This window comes from Crocodylus porosus, unplaced genomic scaffold (assembly GCF_001723895.1).
Source record: "Crocodylus porosus isolate Cpor-Errol unplaced genomic scaffold, CroPor_comp1, whole genome shotgun sequence".
Classification (NCBI taxonomy): domain Eukaryota; kingdom Metazoa; phylum Chordata; order Crocodylia; family Crocodylidae; genus Crocodylus; species Crocodylus porosus.
Genome location: NW_017728948.1, coordinates 50,836,457 through 50,857,978, shown reverse-complemented (window position 1 = coordinate 50,857,978; position 21,522 = coordinate 50,836,457). Strand labels below are relative to the sequence as shown.

The 21,522-nt window shown below is 41.5% G+C and overlaps 1 protein-coding gene across 3 annotated transcripts in view; it reads right to left on the bottom strand.

The window, feature by feature from the left end:
- Positions 1 to 326: 326 nt before the first annotated feature.
- ATP10D (ATPase phospholipid transporting 10D (putative)) overlaps positions 327 to 21,522 on the bottom strand; it is an 84,195-nt gene continuing 62,999 nt past the window's right edge. For all 3 annotated transcript variants that reach the window (XM_019553165.1, XM_019553164.1, XM_019553163.1), the window contains 12 exons: positions 18,011 to 18,632; positions 16,151 to 16,257; positions 15,318 to 15,444; positions 13,994 to 14,178; positions 12,039 to 12,348; positions 11,308 to 11,384; positions 10,719 to 10,844; positions 9,239 to 9,439; positions 6,631 to 6,711; positions 6,277 to 6,381; positions 3,713 to 3,900; positions 327 to 895 (listed from right to left, as the gene is read on the bottom strand). In XM_019553165.1, coding sequence (XP_019408710.1) covers positions 661 to 895; positions 3,713 to 3,900; positions 6,277 to 6,381; positions 6,631 to 6,711; positions 9,239 to 9,439; positions 10,719 to 10,844; positions 11,308 to 11,384; positions 12,039 to 12,348; positions 13,994 to 14,178; positions 15,318 to 15,444; positions 16,151 to 16,257; positions 18,011 to 18,632 — 2,364 coding nt within the window. In that variant the 3' untranslated portion in view covers positions 327 to 660. The remainder of the gene's footprint in view (positions 896 to 3,712; positions 3,901 to 6,276; positions 6,382 to 6,630; positions 6,712 to 9,238; positions 9,440 to 10,718; positions 10,845 to 11,307; positions 11,385 to 12,038; positions 12,349 to 13,993; positions 14,179 to 15,317; positions 15,445 to 16,150; positions 16,258 to 18,010; positions 18,633 to 21,522) is intronic.

Sequence of the window (21,522 nt, the reverse complement as noted above, 5' to 3'; positions counted from 1 at the left end):
CATGACTGAGGCCAGGCAAGAGACTCAGTAGAATGGGAAGATCTTATTTTAATTATTTCCACTTTGTGTCATGGCAAAGATCTAACTGGAAACCGAAGGGAGACTGAACTGACACCCATGAGCACAACGGGACTTGTGTCAAGCACTATCATGTACCAGAGATGGTGCGAGTTTTTTAAGAGCTGATTTTGGTATAATGCTTCTACCCATTTATATCTTTGTTCAACAAATTACTTATCATACTTAAAAAAAAAATCTTCTGAAGCAATCTGTGCCTCACCTGGGTTAATGGGAGGGGAACAAAGCAAAAACACAGACTCCTAAGCAGTGCAAAACACAACTGTTATTATTCTTGGATTCTTAAATTGTTAACAGTCTGGTTTTGCAGGATCTGTTCCAACATCCTGTTCACACAAAGCAGAAGTCGCACCTGCTTTAGTTAGAAGAATTTCGATGTTGCCATCTTCCAAACTAAAGTCCAGAGCTCTGGCACAGGCATTATTAGCTCTGAATGCTTCTGAATAGGTTTTCTTTTAGTAGTTCAAAAGTGCAGCTTTCTTGCAATTCAAGCTGTCCCCAGGCTTATCCTGAATACTTGAATACCTGATAGGAAACAAGCCTCCTTTCTAAACTCTCTTGGACTGGTCTGAAAAAGGTGTCTTAGGCATTGGCAACATGTCTGACATGCTGGTGTTGCCTTTTCTCTGATGCAGCATCTTTCACAGAGCTGGAACACAAAGAAGTCCCTTGGAAATCAACTCTATGAGCCACAACGCAGTCATCTTTCCATTGTTTAATTGCTTCCCTCTGCTCCTCAGGTGTCAGTCTGTCAAGGTGCTTGACTCTCAGTACCGGAGAAGGAAACAACGTCCCTTGGAGAACTCTGAACAAATACCTAGAATATAACCAGTGTTTCACATAAGTCCTTTAGAAGCAGATTCAAATTGTTTTCAGCACTACTTAAAAAGCTTGAACAGCAGCATTTAGAGACAGGAGAAGGGGCATTCTGCTTTGTACTGAGTATGCAATATTCCTGCAATCTCAAGGCTGCAGTAGCTTAGAAAACAAGTCTCTCTCTGCTGGTATACTTTCTCACACAAATAACGATGACTACAATTTTGCATCAGAACAAGTTAGGGTAACAGTTTCCAAAGTGCTTGACATAGAGGTTGTGGAATCTCCTGGAGAGGTTGTGGAGTCTCCATCCTTGGAGGTTTTTAAGACCTGGCTACACAAAGCCTTGGCTGGAATGGTCTAGTTGGGGATGGTCCTGCTTTGAGCAGGGGGTTGGACTAGATGAACTCCTGAGGTCCAACCCTAATTTTCTATGATTCTATTGTGGAAAATCAGACCTAATATGTACAAACACTCTGTTCTTCAATGGAAAACACTCATGATGAAGCTGCACAATAACTAGGAAGGTATTTGGGACACCAGCAACAGTATTCAAAATATCTTTTAAATTCTCTTTGTTGCATGTGTTATGGTCCTTAAAAGAGTAAATAAGCGTGGTATTGAAGGTTAAACAATCCAAAGATTTAGAGGCACACTCCAAAGCCAAAGCATGACCCTGGAACAGAACTTGGCATAATATATTTTTTAAATTGGCCTTGTTGAAGGTTTAGCTTGGGGAATGTTTTCAATCAGGGATTGTGGTAAAGATTTTCAAAGGGCCCTAATGAAAGTAGACACTGCACTGCCAGTGATGTTCTGTAGAAGATGGGTACTCAACTACCTTCAGCCCTTTCGAGAATCTTAGTCTCTACCTAATCCGTCAAAATTATGAACATGGTTTAAAGTCACAGAAAGTGATGGATTTCAGGCCCCTTGTAGGATTTGATAGGAATAAGCAAGAAAAAAGTATATGTAACAGTTATCCCATGATGTAAACAGACATAATTCTATTTAATCACTTAACTAAGTGAACAAAAGGGTCTGTATTAGGCACAGCTGATGTAACTCTTGTGGGGTGTTGGCACTGGGAGACTGAAACGCACTCAAAGAACCTCATTTATAAATCTAAATGCTTTGCATTTAATTTACCATGAAAAATACACTCCTAAAAGTGGAATATGTATGTGTTTGAAATAGTCAGTCAGTTGAAAACATTCTTCTTCCAAGGCTCTTGCAGTTACATAAAGAGTCTTTTTTTAAATTAAAAACAAAACAAAACTGAGGACTGAAACAATCACGCAGAAGCAGGCACAGCACAGGGGGAAAAGAGTATGGAAAATTCTTACACACCTCAGTTTCAGGCCCATCTCCCCCTCTGCCAATTCAGCTGCAAAACCTGAGTCAAAGTTGGCAGTCATGGGCTATTAGGCATATAAAAATATCAGGCTGATAAGGCTGTGTTCTGAGGTTCAATGATTGAGACTCACAAGGGGGATTTTGGTGCTCAACTGCCATTAGATTGTGTGTGACTAAGTCTAAAATTCAGATCTTCAAAACTCCAACCTAATTCTCAAAGCACCCTAATTTCCCAGGTGCACATTTCTATCAGTAAAGTGCCAGAGGAGACTAATTCGGAGCTCTGAAAAGTGTAAAATATCTTCTGGTTTAAACTTGAAGGGCAGGATTTAGACTGTAGCCTGTTATGGAAATCTTGTATTTGCATACATCTACCTAGATCCCTGGCACATGTTCACTTGAAGCCACCATGGGATCTGGTTCCCAATCCCAACAATTGTGTCTCCTGCCTACATGGGAAAAGATGCAATTTTGGGATCAGGGATCAGATACTAATACAGCCCTTTCTAGCTGCCAGTGCAGGGGAATCCTGGGATCATGATCTTGTGTTTGCCCTTCACTAGCAAATAGAAGATTGAATGTCCACAACCCAATGTGACCCAATGTGGCCAACAAACCAGGTACTGATTGTTGGCTCCAGCCCTGGGGCAGTTCTGAAAGTGCCACACATTTCACCTAAAGTGCCATATGAACCAGCCATAAAAATGTTCTACACTGTATGTGAAACATCTTTATGGTTGGTTTGCATGATTAATCACGGCCCAAGTGTAACATCTAGGAGGGGCCCCTAGTACAGTGACTCCTATTTTTTCATAAGCTGGGCAATATTCTTTATACTTTTAGTTGTTGTATAAGCTTTTCCACAAAGCCAGATTGATTTATAGGTAGGAACATATTAAATCTGAGGTGGCTGTCTGCTGATTTCACAGGCTGGATATACGCCCAGCATCCATTTTGTGGGTGGAGTGCAGCAGCCCTCCTCCCCCACCCCGATTGGCTGAGATGCCCTGGTGGACCCAACCCTTGCCATGACTGGCTGTAAGGGCTGTTCATCATGCAACCCTGTTCCTCGCCACCAACTGGTGGACAAAGCAGGGCTGCATGGCAGGCAACCCTTTCACAGCCAACCACTGGCCAGGGGCGAAGGCAGCAGGCATCTTGCCAGCAACCCTTCAAGTAGGCAGCTCCCTCTTCTCCCTCCCCCCAGGCAAGCTGCCATAGCACCCCAAGGATAGCTGGCTCCTTCTAGGGAGCCATCATTTTCTTTTCAGTAAGCTTTCTGTTTTTTTTCCCCCCACAGATTTGGGAATTTCACAGGCACTGCCTGCTTTTACAGGCAATGCTGGTTTTTGCAAGAGCTGTGAAATCACGATTTCAGTAGGTCCTATTTATAAGACCAAAGCCTCAACAAAATTTAAGTTAACTGATACCAGTAACTTGCAACTGTAAAATAACAAAGTACCTGGGCATCAGAGCAATACAAGTAGCAAGGATGCAGACAAGATAAAACACTGGGTCTGTCATGTGTTTCTGCATGATCCAATAGGGATTTGATGGTGGATTGCAGGTTTTGCAGGCTGCTCCAAAAGTCAGTGCAAAGATAAAGTAAAGTAAGATGCTACCAACTATAACAGTCACATGTATCCAAGTCTGTAATTTGGAAAAGAAACAGGCAGAAAGAAAAATCAGGTCTAAGTGCTTACAAATAGAGAAGTGTCAATAGGCATACACATCACACACACACACACACACAGAGGCACAAACACACTTACACACACCCCTACCAGGTCTTCCATTAGAGATCATAAATTGGTTTGAGAAGATGACAAGCTTGATTTTTAACTCAAGTATTCCTAGAGATAACAGTTCATTCCCTCTATAGTTTACAAGTAGCCATGTAATTTAATCCATTTTTAAGCAAAGATTTTTCTTGGAATCATGGAAATTCATGACTCCATGGTAGAAGACTTTAAAGCCATGTGCTTCAGATAACAACATTACTCATAGGCATCAGAGATGCCCTTCTCAAACAAGTGGAAATAAAACTTTCACATGATACTACCACTGCATATTTTGCATTAGACATAGAACAATTGTCTATCATTGTTATGCTTTTGTGAATGGGGGGGTGTTTCAATTTTTTAAATTGAATACATTAGTTACTATGGAAACCATGTTGTCACTGGTTTGACAGCTTGCAGACATCCATACATGCCAAAAAAGGCTATTTATGTAATGTTTTGCTATTCAGAGCATGGAGCCATTCATGCCATCCAGGCTTTGCTAAATAAAGGCTATTTTGTGAGGCCTATCATGCCCCTCTCTATTGAGGAAAAAAGGCTTAGTAACATGCACAAATCTTCACATCAAAAGCTTTCGAATCAACTTGACATTTCATCTGTTATGAAACAATTTCAGAAACAGTCTGTAGTAAATGCATAGAAAAATAATAAACAATCACTACCCTGCAACTTCCTCTTTGAACAGATTGCTGTTTTCTCCAGTTAGGCCAAACAGGAAAATGTACATGTTAATAAGGCCACCATTGTTTATTTTAAGAAATATATGCCATGTAAAGATATAAAACTGATCTGGTTTAACCCACGTACTATCCTATAGCAAATGCTGATTTAATTAAAAACTACAATGACAGTTCTCTGGCATAATGGTTTTTTTAATTCTAGTAGGGAAAGATACCTTTGAATTGTCAGCTTGGCTACACAACAGGCTATCAGTTCCCTGCACTTAAAATGAACAATCTACTTTTGTTGTCTATGGGAAGCAAGACACTGGAATTTGTAAAAGCAGAGTATATCAATGGTTTGTTATGTCCTTTTGGAAAAGCTGAGAGCACAAAGGCAAAAGAAGTTATAATGTCTGGTTCTCCATGTTTATGTACAGATTTTGAGCAAGACCTTGCTAACTTTCGCTGTGTGAATACTGTATTTTTTGTATACAACATGCACTTCTTTCCACAAAAATAGCTCTTCCCCTGCTCTTGCCCTTCCTCCCCACCAAACCATGCTGCATGTTTTAAGGGAGGAAACACTTTTCTTTGCTGAAAAAGAAGCACTCCTGGGGACACTGTGTATGTCATACAGCTGTTAAGACAGCTGCCACTTCTATCTGCTCAGCAAGCTGAAGGGGCAGAATTTTGTGTTTACTCTCTCACAGCCATAGCTATTGGCTTAGCACAATAGCTTATGCCTGAAGCAGCAACTAAGATGTTGTTAGTATCATGATGAAGCTTGCAATGCAGAAACAACACTTTATTTGCAGGAATTTATATAAAGAACTACTTACAGTAAAAAACTAACAGTCTTGCTATAGCCCTTTGCAAGGGTCTAGGGCCTAACCTTGTGTTAAATAGACTAAGTCCTCCTAGAAACATAAAGGGTGCTTATACATGTGCAGTGAGGCTACTTTGAAGCACTGTAATTACAGTGCGTCAGAGCAGACTCAATTAATTAAGTCTGCTGCAGCATAGTAATTACTGCACTCCAGCAGACTCCAATGTCATGTGCATCAGTGTCCCCACGCTAAAAAATGGTAGCAGGAACGCTTTAACTAAAGCTCGTATGATGCCCCCACTCTCCCCCTACTCCCAGAGCACATCCATAAACATGTTTTATATCCAGGCAGTGTGGCACTGCAGGAGACTGACTGTATGTCACACTAAGAAGGTTCTGATGCCACACTTCTTGGACACTATCTTCCCCAGAGGACTTAATCTATGTCACACAGTCAGCCATGACTCTGGAAAATTCTTTTTTTCTATGTTCTGCTTTCCAAAAACAAGATATGTGTGTTATTTGGGATTCTGCTCCACACAAGAAAATATGGTATTCCCATGAGGCCAGTGACAGGAGTAACTTGCTACTCACATGGAAAGAATGATCAGTATTTATTGCTTAATAGTTTTTTTCTATATCATATATACATTTCTTCCTTTTCCTTAGTTGTACTAAGTACTGAACACCTTCTGGTAAAATTATACCCTTTATAAAGCATGCAAGAAATACTTACCAAAGTCTTACTTTCAATTAGGAGGTGAAGCAATATTATGAAGAGAGCTGCTATATTTAGAGGGTTTCCAAAAGAAAAGATGTCTATTTCTGAACCACAATAAGCCTGGAAAATAAGAGATGTATGAAGTTGGATATATTCTCTGCATATATCCCTAATATATCATATACTGCATTGTACCAGGGCACTAACCGCTGCAACATTGGTTAGTTTTATATACATAACGTTCAAAGCAGTTCCAATAATTATACTTATTTTAAAATGAGTTTGAAACAGGGCAACCAAATTGATTCTTATTAAAAATAATAGTTAAATTATCAAAATGCATAAATATAGTTGAAAATCATTACTTACAAAGTAAGGCACGAAAAAGCAAACCATACTCTGGTAAAAGGCATCCAGCAAGGTGATCCAGAAAGTTAAAGGTGAGTAGGCCTGCAAAGAAAACAAGGAAAGGAGTTGGGGGTTCAAGAACAAACTAATCCCATTAACCATAGCTTGAATTCATTTCTGACTATCTGCTCAGCCAAAAGTTGCTGCAAACTTGAGGGAGGCTGTGAAACGGTTAATGGTGGATTCTGTCTCCTGTTTGCCAGCTGAGTGAAAAGTAGGCAGCCACTTTGTAGTACACTGTCTCCAAAAAAAGCCACCTCTAATCCATGACCCTGGAAAAAAAATTCTACATTCTACCTTCCAAAAAACAAGGTGCTTGTCTTATTTATTTATTTGGGGGGGGGGGGGGTGCAGGGAAGTGATATGTATGGAAATATGGTGTGTTGTGCTTTTCACTCAGAAATGCCAACCTCCAAATACAGCAAGAGATGAAGTGGGATACCACTTAATAATGATTTCAGTGATAACCCCTTCAAGAGACTATATGGTTTTGCAAAATGTATTTCTAGATTAGCCAAATGATACAAAATATTCTAAGTAAAACACTGAAATATCTGGGGAGGAACTACTTTAAAACAATATATGCCACAAGGAACACAGACAGCCTCTGTGTGTGGCACATGGCAGAATGGGGAGGACACAGGCAGTAGTAGCTGACAGGGCAGGAAGCAGAAAGCAGAGCATTAGATCAGGCATTGGAAGGAGATAGCAGTCATGGAGGCTGCAGGGCTAATTTGTGTTGCACCTTTGTTGGTCCACCCTCCACTGACTTAAAATATGTCCCTATATTGTCCCATAATAAAGCAACTCCAAGGCTCAATGACACAAGGCTGCTGGAGCATCATTTGAATCAGGAACAATCAGTCTGAAGATGTTTGCAGCCCTCGTATGTGGGAAAACTGGTGAACTAATAGTATGCTGAGTGCTCCTGGTTGACGGAAGTGAATCATCATGGCGCTCAGTGACCAGTGGTGTCCCCCAGGGCTCTGCCTTGGACCTGTTCTCTTTAATGTCTTTATCAACGATGTGGATACTGGTGTCAGAAGTGGACTGGCCAAGTTTGCTAATGACACCAAACTTTAGAGTAGAGCGTCCACACCTGAGGATAGGCTGGTGATCCAGGCTGACTTGGATAGGCTCAAAAGGTGAGCATATATAAACCTGAAGACAATCAATGTCAACAAATGTAATGTACTCAACCTTGGGAAAAAAACCCTGCAGCACGCTAATAGACTTGGCAATGCTACGTTCACTAGCCCCATGACCGAAAGAGACTTGGGAGTCATGATTGACCACAAGATGAACATGAGCCACCAGTGTGATGCTGCAGCTGGCAAAGCAAACCAAACTCTGGCTTGCATCCATAAATGCTTCTCAAGTAAATCTCAGGATGTCATCCTCCTGCTGTACTTGGCCTTGGTGAGACTGCAGCTGGAGTACTGCATCCAATTCTGGGCTCCACAATTCAAGAAGGATGTGGAGAAGCTTGAGAGTCCAGAGGAGAGCCACACGCATGATCAGAGGGCAGGAGAATAGGCCTTATGAAGACAGGCTGTGAGCTATGGGACTCTTCAGCCCGGGGAAGTGCAAGCTCAGGGGTGACCTGGTGGCAGCCTGTAAGTGCATTGGGGCGCGCATCAGGATCTGGGGGAACAACTGTTCATCAGAGCACCCCAAGGGATGACAAGGTTCAGCGGTCACCAACTCCTCCAAGACCGTTTTAGTCTGGACATAAGGAAAAACTTCTTTACTGTCCAAGCCCCCAAGGCCTGGAATAGACTGCCTCCAGGTACAAGCACCTACTGTGGACTCCTTTAAGAAGTATTTGGACGCTTATCTTGCTGGGATCCTTCAGTGCTAGCTGACTTCCCTGCCCTTGGGCAAGGGGACTGGACTCGATGATCTTCCAACATCCCTTCCAGCCCTAATGTCTATGAAATCTATGAAATCATGCTAAGCAAAGCTGCAATCAGGGAGAGGCCAAACAATTCCCGATTTTGAATTAAAAATAGTATTTTTTCAGACAAATGTCATTTTTCTCATTTTCATCATAGGAAAATATAAAGAACAGTGTATACAGAGGGACCTGTGAAGGAGCAAATGAAACAGGTGAAAGAGAAAAGGGAGCCCAGGATTTATCTGGATATTCTGTGTAAGGCACAGTAAATTCTAATCATGTTCTCATACCATGCTTATTACCAGGGCCACCCAAATTATTAGAACCTCAAGCCCTGTAGGCAAAACTCCCTTTAAGAATTTGGGTCTTAGTTTCCAGGGTGCTTATTGATAGCTGTCTCAATAAATATGAATAAGGTAGAACACATCTGTAACAGATTATTCATCCAGCACACTTTTATCCAAAATGTATCATCTCTTCACTCTACAGGACTAGCACAGTATAGTGTAGGAGGTCTGAAAAATAACTTAGCTTTGCCTAGATGGTTCCAGATATGGAAGATGGTTCTGAACTTGTTTGTTTTGACTTAACAAAAACATGAAGCAATGGAAAAAATGGAAAATGCTCATATTCTGTGGGTTTCAACCTGCTTCAGGCGAAGTATTAACATACCATAGAGTTTTGACCAGTCACATAAAGCTGTGGCAGCTGCATGAGGAGCTCTGCAGAGACATCTTTATCCAGAATGCCATAAATGATGGGTGGCACAGAAGTGAAGAGGAGGTTGAAGAGAATTAAAATCCAATAGTCAGTCATTGATGTTCCGGAAAACCCACAGAAGAATTGGTACCAGAACAGTAGGTTCACGTAGGCCTGAAAGTTCAAAGACATCAAATAAATAAATAAATAAGATAAAACCCACAGCCAAGGATTTTGTTGGTCAAAAATGACACATCTCATCCATGGACTATTTTAGAATTAAACATAGTTGCTCTTCAAATACATGCTAGCACTGTTCTGTCAAAATAATCTCATTCGTAAATGTCTGAATGTTTCAAAACCTGTCATCCACATGTGTAACTCACTAAAATATTCACCTCATTACCACCTGCTGGTAATGCCTGCAAAGTAACACATACACTGTTTAATTGATTTTAAGTGCAACTGGAGCCCTGAACTCAACTCATAGCAGATGCACAGGCTGTCTTGATGAAACTTGAAAGCTGAATCACTTGATGTCCACAACTTTCTTCAAGTGCTCTGTACTGTATTTACTCAAATCTAAAATAATCCCCCACCCATTAATTAGATTCTATACATGGAAAATCTATATCATTATTATAATTTTCTGTGTATAGAAACTAACTTAAATTTATCCCCCCCATTACTGTAGGCAGTTGGGGGACAGACAATGAGGGAGGCAGTGGAGGTGCACTCAGTAGGGCAGGCGGTGGTGGGGCAGTAATGAGGCAGGCAGTGGGGGGCCCTTGGGAAGGCAGTAAGGGGGAAGTAAGGGTGGAGGGAGCAGTGGGAAACAGGCAGTAAGGGGACAAATGGTAGGGGCAAGCAGTGTGGAGGCTGTGGGGCAAGTGGGGGGAGACATTCAGCTTTCCCCCTGCCGCCTATACCCCACAGCTTCAGGCCCTGACCCCCTCCTTCTTTCCCTCTCCATGCCACTTCTGTCCTCCACAGCCTTGGGTCCCCAACCCCTTGTCTCCTCTCCCTTGAAGTCTTGCTACTGCTACAGGACCAGGCTGGGACCATGCTCAAGCCCCAGGCTACAGTGGGGATGGATTCTGTCAGCGCTAGAACCAATGTGGTGGGTGCGGGGGGAAGAGTGGGAGGATGGGAGAAGCACTGTAGGTGGGAGATGGGGTAGTGGGGGCCTGAGGCTGTGGGGGAGGTGTAGTGGGGTTGGTGCTGACCCAGTGCTGGGGCCAGAGCTGGAGCTGCTACCTGACCCATGCCACCTCATACTTGATTCTAAGATGAGGGGCTTTGTTCCCTATGTTAAGGGGGAGGGGGGAGGAGGGGGCACCTTGTCTTTTACTCAAGTAAATATGGAATCAACAATTAAAACCAAGCAAGAATAGTTATATTGTATCCTTTCATACTCAAGGTATCTTTTCCCTTATATACCCAAGCCACTTACCACATTCTTGTAGAAAAAGTAAAGGATCATGTTGGCTAGCCTGGTGTAGCACCAGTGACCATGGACAAGCAATAGCTTCCTGAGGTGCCTGAATTGGGAAATTGCAAAATCGCTTGCCATTACAGCCTGCAAAACACACACAGAAAAGAAGGAGCTCCTGAATGTGTGGCACATCAGATACAAAGAGCATCAGATGCAGGCAAGTAAGGGGCAGTGGGGCATTTTATGCTACACTACTGCAATCCCTTACCCAATTCTCTGTTTGGATATGAGCGTCTTTGGGCTACTCAAACATCTTATGTGCAAGAGCCTACATTTTGCCTTTACTTAAGCTCACATAATTCCACTGAAACCATTTAAATTTAGACTGTTGTGTCCTCCAGAAAGTGAGTAACAGACTTCCTTGCTCAGTGTTTTAAGCCCCTACAGCATTTAGTCTCTGACTACTTCTGGAGGAGCATTCATGCCTGAGAGTGAGCTCAAACTAGTCCCCCCATGTACTGATGTATTGTGTAAGCCTCAAGGGTGAACTGTGAATGTATTCAAAATTGAGTCCGAAGTCATTTGCAGCTGTTTTTGTGTATGCTACCTGCATGCCTTCTTGGCCGGAGACTCCTACTCCAGTATCAGCCATTTGGATCATACTGACATCATTGGCACCATCACCTTCCAAGGGAAAAATTCAAGAGGAAAACTATCTTATTTTCAATGCAGTATTGAAACAACTGTGTTGGCTATTGCCTTGTACGTGGAAGTAGTGAAAAAATATAAATATGCCAGAAAACTGTACAGAATATAGAGGAGTATCATTATAATCAATATTGTAGCCTATGAAAGCACTGTCAACTGGATAATAGTTTTAACATTTTTCAGAAACTAACTGATACACTGGAACAGAAAAACAGTGAGGTTTTTTTTAATGCTAGTCAGATATAAGAGAGTTTGGATCTTTTCCCACTTCTCCTGCAAAACAATATGGGATTTGTACTGGAGAATGGCATAAAAATGCCCATTACATGCCCCTAACAAAAAAATATACCAAAAAGGTGCAAGGCTAAACATCACTCTCTGTGTTCTTGTGAGCAAAGGAAGAAGAGTTTGCCAGTAACTAATTCAAGGGCCAAACCTTTGGCAGAAAGAATGGGTGCAATGCCATTAACTAAATGGACTTATATCAGCTTATGCAAAGAGAGAATCTGGTCTTACATGAGTATAAGCCAGAGCAACAAAAGTACACAACAGAACGTTGAAGGTGAACAAATTGGATTATATTGTTCAGTGGAGCAGAGATAACTTTGTGTGAAGGGAGATGATACTCACCAACAGCTAATGTCATCACTTTCAGATTGTTTCGCACGAGTCTGACCACTTCACTTTTTTGTAGGGGTGTTACTCGACAACAGACAACAGCTCGACACTTTCCTGTGAGCTCCAGGAAAATATTCTGCAGACTCTCATGCAGTGTGTATTCCAAAGTCTTTCCATCAATTACTAGGCCAGCACTGAACTCTGCAGTTGGAGTGGAGGTTCCTGGAGATGCACTTGCAAGTTTGGGACAGTGATTGTTTTTGGCATCAATGCTTTTTTGAATAGCTTCTAAAATATTGTTCATCAACAATGCGCAGGCATCCTAGGCAAAGGCATAGAGAAAGGCAGTCAGGCTAATATAACCAGAAACCAGGTCCACTTCCAGTTTATAAATTACACTTGCAAAAGGCCACAAACTGCACATATTAGTAATTTCTTTTACTATGATGGGACTTTATGTGTGTGGAGGTGACCTGACTTCATCTTCTCCAATTTTTTTAAAATACGTTGGATATGGTGTGCTGTTTGTGGTAAGGGTCTGTTACTTAACCTTGTAAAAGCATGGCTTGACATACATTCTGTTCTGTGAAGAGGAAAAGCAATGAAGTACACTGGAATGAGTGAATGAAAACATGAGAATCATAATAAGGATTAGGTAATATAAATAAGGCTCAATTATGACTTGTTTGTTTTCTCAGTGTGTTTAATCTGGAAAGGGAGAAGCTCATGGATACATTTCAGATCCAGGATAATGGTCACAGTGAGGGGTTCCAAAAGAATTGGCCTTTTGCCATTTTTGTGCTACTTTACATTTTATTAAAAAAACAGTCTTTCTGTCAGAAAGGGAGCTCTGCCTGCTTCCATTTTTACCAAGAAACCAGATAGTGTCAGGTTCTGTCTGCCCTTGCCCTGCTAGAAGACTTGAGAGCCAGTTTCTTGTGAGGGCTAACGCTTTAACTAAGGCAAAAATGTGATTTCTTTCTACCCATTATCCACATTGTTATTTAACCACAGAAAGCAGAAAATTGCTAAAAATAAATATCAAACATGTTCCACAAAATCTGACCAAACCCCTTCCATCATAAATTAGTTGTTACAGTAACTATCTATTTACTGCAGAGAGACTTGCAGGGTAGAGACAACCTGATTTTCTGCTGTAAAATACAAGTAAGAGAAAAAGGAAGATTTTAAAAACAATCTTTCCTAACTTCATTAAAAATCTTTCTCCATAAAATTCCTTCCCAACTTCTGCCCACACATGCTTTGCAGGTCACCTTTACCTACCACAGTTGGCATTTATTTAAAAAAAAATCCTTTTTAATAGCTAACAGAGACTCAAAACACAGATAGCTATATACATCCACCAGAGGGCACAATTATCAAGCAAGATTAACCCTGATTCCTACTGCAGCTGCATTTTTTAACACTGTTTTATTTACCAAACCACTGAAATATCTTTTAAAGGGGGGAGGGAGGAGACTTTTTCTCCATTAAAATTGTAAGTGGATTAATTCTATGAAAAAACTGTGTGCAATATTACTTAATGAGATTATTCCTTGCACATTAATGCTAATCAAGTGGGGCTGAAGGAAGATATGACACAAAGGAGGGGAAAATTACTTTCAGTACAATTTCCATGACAATAATTTTAGTCTGGTGTTTATAATATTAATATGCTTTAACTTCTAGCTTTCACCAAGCTTTTATAAATATGTAAAGTATGTCAACTTTTTACCCTAATGCCAAGAGAAACAAGACAATACATTCAATTGAAATAATTAGTAATCCTTTAGGGGTAGTATTAAAACCTATATTGCTGGAAAACCTATGTAAAATGTTTCCTGCATGGATCAGAGTCAGTTTTTCAGTTTTCATGTCTTAGAAAATGCTGGGGTGTGAGCGTGTGCATGTGTGTTAACAGGGTAGCCTCTCATTTCGGGCAAAAACATTTCTCATTTTCCACTCACTCTATTTTGTGATTTGAGGGTGAAGACTTGGTCATCTGGTTCCAATAATCTGCAAGCATATGCTATATTGACAGCTGTCTCTTTCTTATCCCCTGTCAGCATCCAGATTTTTATTCCTGCTTTTCGTAACGCCTCTATAGTGTCAGGAACACCCTCCTGCAGGCGATCTTCAATACCCGTGGCACCTATGATACAAAGCAGGTTGGTCAAGCCAAATGATTAGAAAGATAGAAACAAATTAACCTGGAACAAGGAATTAGTTGATAAGCTTGGGAAGGGTGATGATGGGAAACACTAAACTATCTGGTAGCATTTAAATGGAATATGGCAGGATTTCAAGAGGAAAGATTTGGATTTTAACATATGGATACTGGCTAAAGCAGTATCTGAGCAACAGAAAGAACTGTGCCTCCTCCATACCAGTCACTGGAGAAGGTAGGAGGCAAAAATGCCTGTGTTCCTTCTCATATCAGAAACTGCTGTTGTGCCTCACCTATGCAGTGGCTGTAGATGGGGTGGGTCTAGCCAAGGTTTCCAACACCATCATTGCCCCTGCACCATATTGCCTTTAACTCTACAGAAAGCTAAGCAACTACAAGTTCTGGAAATACAAAAACAAGAAGTTTAAAAGTTGGACACAACTATCTTATTTATGGGAAGGAGGAAGAGGCCACTCCTAGTCTGCTTCCTAATACAGCTGCTTTTCCATTCTTATAATCAGGTATTTAATCTTTTCTTGAAGATCATTTGTGTATAGTTGCCTGGAGTCATTAAGCTTTCTACAGCCCTTTGGACATTTTTCTCCCTCCCCCTTTGAATGCATCTATACTGGAGTTTTTTCCCCAGTTATTCCATAGCTGAACTAGTATGCTAGCATAGAACTGTGGCTGCCAAGTACTACCAAACTGTCTAGAGATACAAACTGTGCCTCTGTGGCTACTATACCAGCACTGCAACAGTGATTGAGTGCTAAGGTAGAGAGAACGTCTGTGCAACAGCAAGTGTTTTTGCATGCAAATTCATGATGCACTGCAACCTTCTAGTATGTGCATAATTTTGCTGCCAATACCCAAGTGCTCTGGTCTATTCTGAGGTAGAAAGATGTCATATAGGCTTCATCTCAAGCACACTACAAATATCAGAAAGGCTTGACATATTCTCAAGGGAATTTGTAGTAAGCCCTATAGTTACCAAAGAGATTTAGGGTAATTCAACAGTAAGCAATAAATCTTATATAAATAGAAAGACTCCTAGTACATGCACCTTAAAAGCAAATTCAGTTTAGCATAGCAAAGCATAAGTGGGGTAGGCATTTTCTACCTACCAAGGAGTGTTAATTTGGTCTCCAACCTTGTGGCAGATTCAAGCAGAAGCTCCTCCCTGTTGTCAATACTGGTTTCTGCTAAAAAATGACTATTTAACCATTCTGCATACTCTTCATCACTCATCACCTATGCAGAGAAACAAAATATATAGCATTCAACATCTTGGCTCTAATTAATTCTAGAACGTCACAAAGTCCAGAGATTTTCTTTCCATTTCACTGTCATGTCACAGCTAGACTGTTTAGGCAGTACAGAACACAAAGAAATACGCACCTTAAAATCTCGTCCAAAGTCACACCCAAACTACAGATCACTGAACTACATATGCAAAGCTACAAAACTGGCCTGAGATTGTCTGAATTCTAAGTCTGACTAAAATCTTAAACCAGAAAAAATGATGTATGTTTTGGGGTACAGCTGGAGTGTTGCTGCTTTGCCACAGTGGTCCAGGAAATATATGAGGCAAGGATTTTTTGCGATATCTTTTATTAGACGAATTGTACAGTTGGTCTAATAAAATATATGTTTGTGAGCATTTTTCCAACTCTACTAAGTCCCCACATGCCTTACACAGAAACCCAAGCTAATTATTTGTTCATTACAATTTCTGAGCCCTGCTTAATTATCCTTTTTCAATGACACCCACTAGTGGTTATGCAGCAATACAGGTTAACTTATTGATATCTCCTGAAATCAACCTACAGTAAACTAAAATTCTAGTTCTGATGTGCATGTACTTGTTTAGAAGTAATGGCGCCAGTCTCCTAGCTAACACTCCTAATCCAGAAAATTATATTATTTCATGAACAATAAATCTGTTCAAAAAGATTACCCTCTTAGCTATACACAAAGTGCGCAGTCCTCTTCTGGCATAATCATCTAAATGTTTCTGAGTTCTCGCCTTAATTTTCTTTTGTTTCATTTTAGAACTATGAACATCTAAAAACATCCAAAACATAACAAAGTAAGTAAACACAGTTTGTTGACACACACTTGTTAGCATTATTTTACAGCAGCAGAGCTAAAGCGAAGTTAAAAAAATGAATAAATTTGACTTCAATGTTAACAAATATTTGCACAGGATTATTCAGGTTGAATGTTTAGAGAATGTCAGAATGTGCAAGCCTGTCAGAGGTTAGCAAAGAGGGGATACTCTAGCAAAAAATGTAAGGGAAGGATTTTCATAGGAACTCAGTATTGTGTTAACTTATCTGCCACTGAAATGAATGGCAAACTCCCCTTATTTCAATGGGAGAGGAGTTATGCTACACTGAACACTTTTTTAAAAAAAAAAACCTTAGTTTTCCAAACTAGATATGAGCTTTCCTTGATTTAAAACCAATTTAAATCCAAATTAGATATGTACTATTCATGTATATAGACAGGATGATGTTGTGTTGTCTTACTCTTATTGACCCTCAATAAAAATGGTGTTTTCCATACTGCATAGATTAACCGCTACAGTGGTAATAACTATTATGCCACTGTTCTACAGAAGCCAATGTTTCCTGTTGGCACAAAAATGTGCTGCAGAACTCTGCAGCCAGAATACAGATATGCTTAGTATCAGAGGGGAGGACAAGATCTGTTTTTACACAGAGTTGATGTGAAAGGTCAGGGCTGTCCAAACAGTAGTCCACAAGGGGTTAAGTTACAGCCTCCAGGCTCCTACCCAGCCACCAGTCCCTCCTGTTGCCCTGGCTGCAACAGCATCTTGAGTCTTCGGGCTCCTCCTCCATTCTCAGGCTTTCTAAGCACTTTTCAGAGGGCAGGGTGGTGTGATGCAGCAGGGCATGGCACAGGGAACTGAGGGTGAGCTCAGGGCTGAGTGGGCATACAGGGCAGCAGTGGTGGGATGTGTGATGCAGGGTTGTGGGGGGGCACCCACATAGTGTGCAGCACAAATGTCCCAGCTGCTTAGAAGTTAGACAGTCCTGCAACAGGTGATAGCATTCAATATTACAGCTTCTCTATGTGAAGTAAGACTGATTCATACAGATAAAGACCAGGGAGTGTCTAACTCTAAACAGATTTAAATAACTAAAAATAAAGTGTGTTAGTATCATACTAACGGGTCCAAATTCAGCAAAGCCTTTAAGCAGGTACCTTAACATTATGCATGTGCAAAATCCTATTGGGGGCGTCTACATGTGATGCTATGTCACTGTAGCAACAAGCTATGGCAATATAGGTCATTGCTACAGTGACATAGTGTCAGCGGCCACAAACTGTGATGCCAATGCTACATTACTGTAATGATGAGCTATGGTGACGTAGCAGCTAAAAATAACCACGTGCCGCTGGGACAGCACAGTAATGGCTGTTACTAGGCCTTCATTTAGTACTTCCTAAAGCAAGTACTAAATGATGGTGCAGAAACAACTGTGCCGTGGGGAACACGTGCAGACACTTCCACTGGCTCCAATGTATCTATACAGGTTCTTAAAGTTAGGTACCTCTTGCATATTTTATTGCATGGAGGACTTGATCCCTGATTTCTCTATATTTCTCAGCTGTATCAGCTGTCCATCACACAGGAAGAGGTGAACTCTTAATTGAGGCAGCTCTGTTTATTAACTTATTTTATAAATCACACAAAGCTTTTTATCCAATTACATTATTGCAATATGAAAGAAAAAACAAAGGCTAATAAATACCAGACTAACAAGAACTACCGATGTTCTGCAGATACCTGTTGGGATGCTGCACAAATCCATGATGACTGAGTCTGCTCCTTTTGTGTATATCACCACTTTGTTGGAGAGAGGATGTCTAACAACTACAGACATTCTTTTTCGCACTGAATCAAAAGGCAGAATGTGCAAAAGTTGAAATGTTAAAGAGCCTAAAGCACCCAGATCCACAGTAACTTGATCAGGAGTCCTTGTCTGTAAAGTGCATTTGTAAGCTCTGGCAGCATAAACCATTGCAGCTTCATCTGGGCTTTCGGCCTCATAGCGGAGCATAGTTATAGGACTTTGTTCAAGATACGGTTCAGGATCACAGGTTTTGCTGCCTGCAGCTACATCTACTGAATCTTGTTCTCCAGGGGGAGGTACTTCGGGGCTTTGCTGCCTATCAACAGTCTGGGGTACGTTAGCCATTTGGGTAACCCCCTCAGCAGCAGCTGAAGCCAGCTTCACTCTGAAAATAGAAAGTTTGCCCACAAAAGTATTAGAGCTCTCGGAGAAGGAGGATTCTTTTGCACTTGGAAGTGGTGATGAGCTTAGTCTTCGGACGGATAATCTCTGGAACATCTGTTTTATTTCCTCAAGGGATTTAATAGGAATTCTACCTAAGGGTGCAAGTCTCATCTGCAATAGAAGAACATTTTTAAAAAATCAGTGAAAACAGAGACAGGCTAAATCTATTTCATAAAGCAACAGATATTTTATGCCAATAAGGAGTAGTTGAGTTCTTTCCTGAAGAAATAGCCTATTTAAACTTTAATGCTGGGAGGGGTTGCATTGAAATTATTTAGCAATATTTACTCAATTGTATTTAGTATTATTTAGCAAGATTTAGTATAACTTATTACTGCATAAGTAAGTTTGGTCAGCCCAGAGCTACTTATATTTAAAGAACATCAACTGTAAAATTGTGCAGCATGTAAAATTACATGCTTTCCAATTTTAATATATAGTTGTGATGTACTACTAGTAGTTAGAATTAATAACAAAACAATGAGGAAGATATATTTTGTATCTTTTATAAAGTCAAAGCAAATAGGCTTCTGTGCTTTTCTGCTAGTTTCAAGGATGCCTTTGAGGGCTAACCTGTTCCACAAAAAGTGACAAGCAGCTAAAAATAACTTAAGGATACACAGACTTATACACTTGGCACACTTCCCTTCTTACTTCTTCCTCTCCACCCTCCTCCATGAAAAACCAGATATCACATGGTGCTTGAGCTATTATCTTGGTTTACTAGACTCTGATCAGAAATGTAAATAGCATACGCATGCTTATCTAGGTATGCTGTTAATAATTTCTAGGTACTAGCAAGAGGTTTGGAATAAAGACTTATCAAAGAAATGAGTTTCTAGAAAGCTCATTCTCCTTTGTTGCTGTGAAGGGAGATGGCGGGGGGAGTGCAAAACTAGCTTCATTTCTGTCCTCACTTGCATCCAACTCATTATCATCCATTGGACTACATAGGTGGTTAAAACAGGGCTCAGTGCAATGCAGGGTAAGGAAAAGAAACCTAATGAGTCTCTGATGAGCACTAATATTCAAGGAATTCCTTCATGTAAATGTATCTTGCACAGCAGAAATCCAATACTCATCTCAGTAAAATTGCAGGCAATCCCTAAATCATTAACCCAATACAGTTTATCACTGCATCCTCCAGAGAAAGGAGAAGGTTTATGTCCCTCTTTCTGTTTATCAGATGTATAGAAAAGAAGGAAATATTTTATTCTCTTAATATATTTCCCTTTTGCATTTCTGCTTGATCACACTGTCTCCCATGCTGTTGCTAGAGCTCTAGTAGGAGGATCAGAGAATGGGACAAAAGGTTTCATCAGTGCTGACAATTATCAGCCTACAATGATCTATTTGTCCAGGCAAACTGAGCATTTGTGAACATAAATTAAACTAAGCCTACTGGGGGATGGGAGGAATACCGTCACTGCTGGCCCGCTGAGCAACCCCTGCAAAGCCCACAGGCCAAGGCACTTAAGGGAGCCCACCACCGCCCCAGCCTTGAAATGAGCTGTAGGCAAGGCAAGGGCCCCCAAAGGGACACTTGCCTGCCTGTACACAAATGCCAGGAGCTTGGTGAATAAACAGGAGAAACTTGTCCTCCTGCTTAACACAAATAATTACAATGTCACAGGGATAACAGAGACCTGGTGGGACTCCACCCATGACTGGGCCACAGGTATAGATGGCTATACCCTGTACAGGAGGGATCGAGTGGAAAAAAGGAGCAGGGGTGTAGCTCTCTATGTCAAGGAAAGCTACGCATCCCTGCACACCGACATTGGTGCCCAGGGTGGACAACTGGAGACACCGTGTGTTAAAATCCATGGGGAACACGGCACAGGGGACACAATGGTAGGAGTCTGCTACAGACCTCCAACCCGGGATCAAGAGCTTAACCAGGAGTTCACCAGGGAATTGGCTGAGGCCGCATTCTTCCAGTGCATGGTTGTCATGGAAGACTTCAACTACCCAGACATCTCATGGGAAGAGCGCTTGGCCAAATCTGAGCGGTCGCAAAGCTTTCTCTCATGTGTGGATGAACTCTATCTGAGGCAAGAAGTCTACGGGCCAACGAGAGGTAAAGCACTGCTTGACTTGGTACTGGCAACGGGGGACGACCTAATCAGCGACCTAATGATCGAAGGGAAGCTGGGTGACAGTGACCATGAGCTGATCACCTTGACCATCCACTGTAAAGCTGACAAGTCAGTCAGCAATGCGTAAGTCCTCGACTTCAGGAAAGGTGACTTTGACAAGCTCAGGAGGCTTGTCAGTGAGGCCCTAAAGGGCCACAACCCAAAGGGGTGGGGAGGTCAGGACCCCTTTGAGGTTGCTCCTCAAAGGAGCAATCCTGGATGCACAAGCAAAGTCTATTCCATCTAGGAGGAAAAGCAGAAAAAGGGCACAGCAGCCCTCTTGGCTCTCCAGGGAACTAGCAGACCTCCTGCGTCTAAAAAGAAAGATCTACAAAGGATGGAGGACTGGATCCACCACCACAGAGGAATACTCTGCTCTGGTCCAGACCCGCAGGGAGCAAACCAGGAAAGCCGAGGCTGCGACAGAACTCCAACTAGCTACAAGTATCAAGGACAAAACAAAGTCCTTTTTTAGATATGTGGGGAACCAGAGGAAAAGCAAGGGCAACACTGGACCCCTGCTAAACCACCTGGGACAACTGACAACCAACGCCCAGGAAAAAGCCAATTTGCTAAATGGGTACTTTGCGTTGGTTTTTCACCAGTCCCATGGGATGCCCCTGCCCATTACGGGACAGGGAGGCCCACGTGAGGGAGATTCCTTACCCTCCATCAATGCTGATGTCATGAAGGAACACCTTCAGAGGCTGGATACCTTCAAATCAGCCAGCCCTGACACTTTACATGCCAGGGTACTGAGTTGGCTAGCATCATAGCTCAGCCCTGGCACAGATCTTTGAGAACTTCTGGTGCTCTGGTGAAGTGCCTGAAGGTTGGAAGAAGGCCAATATGGTTCTCATCTT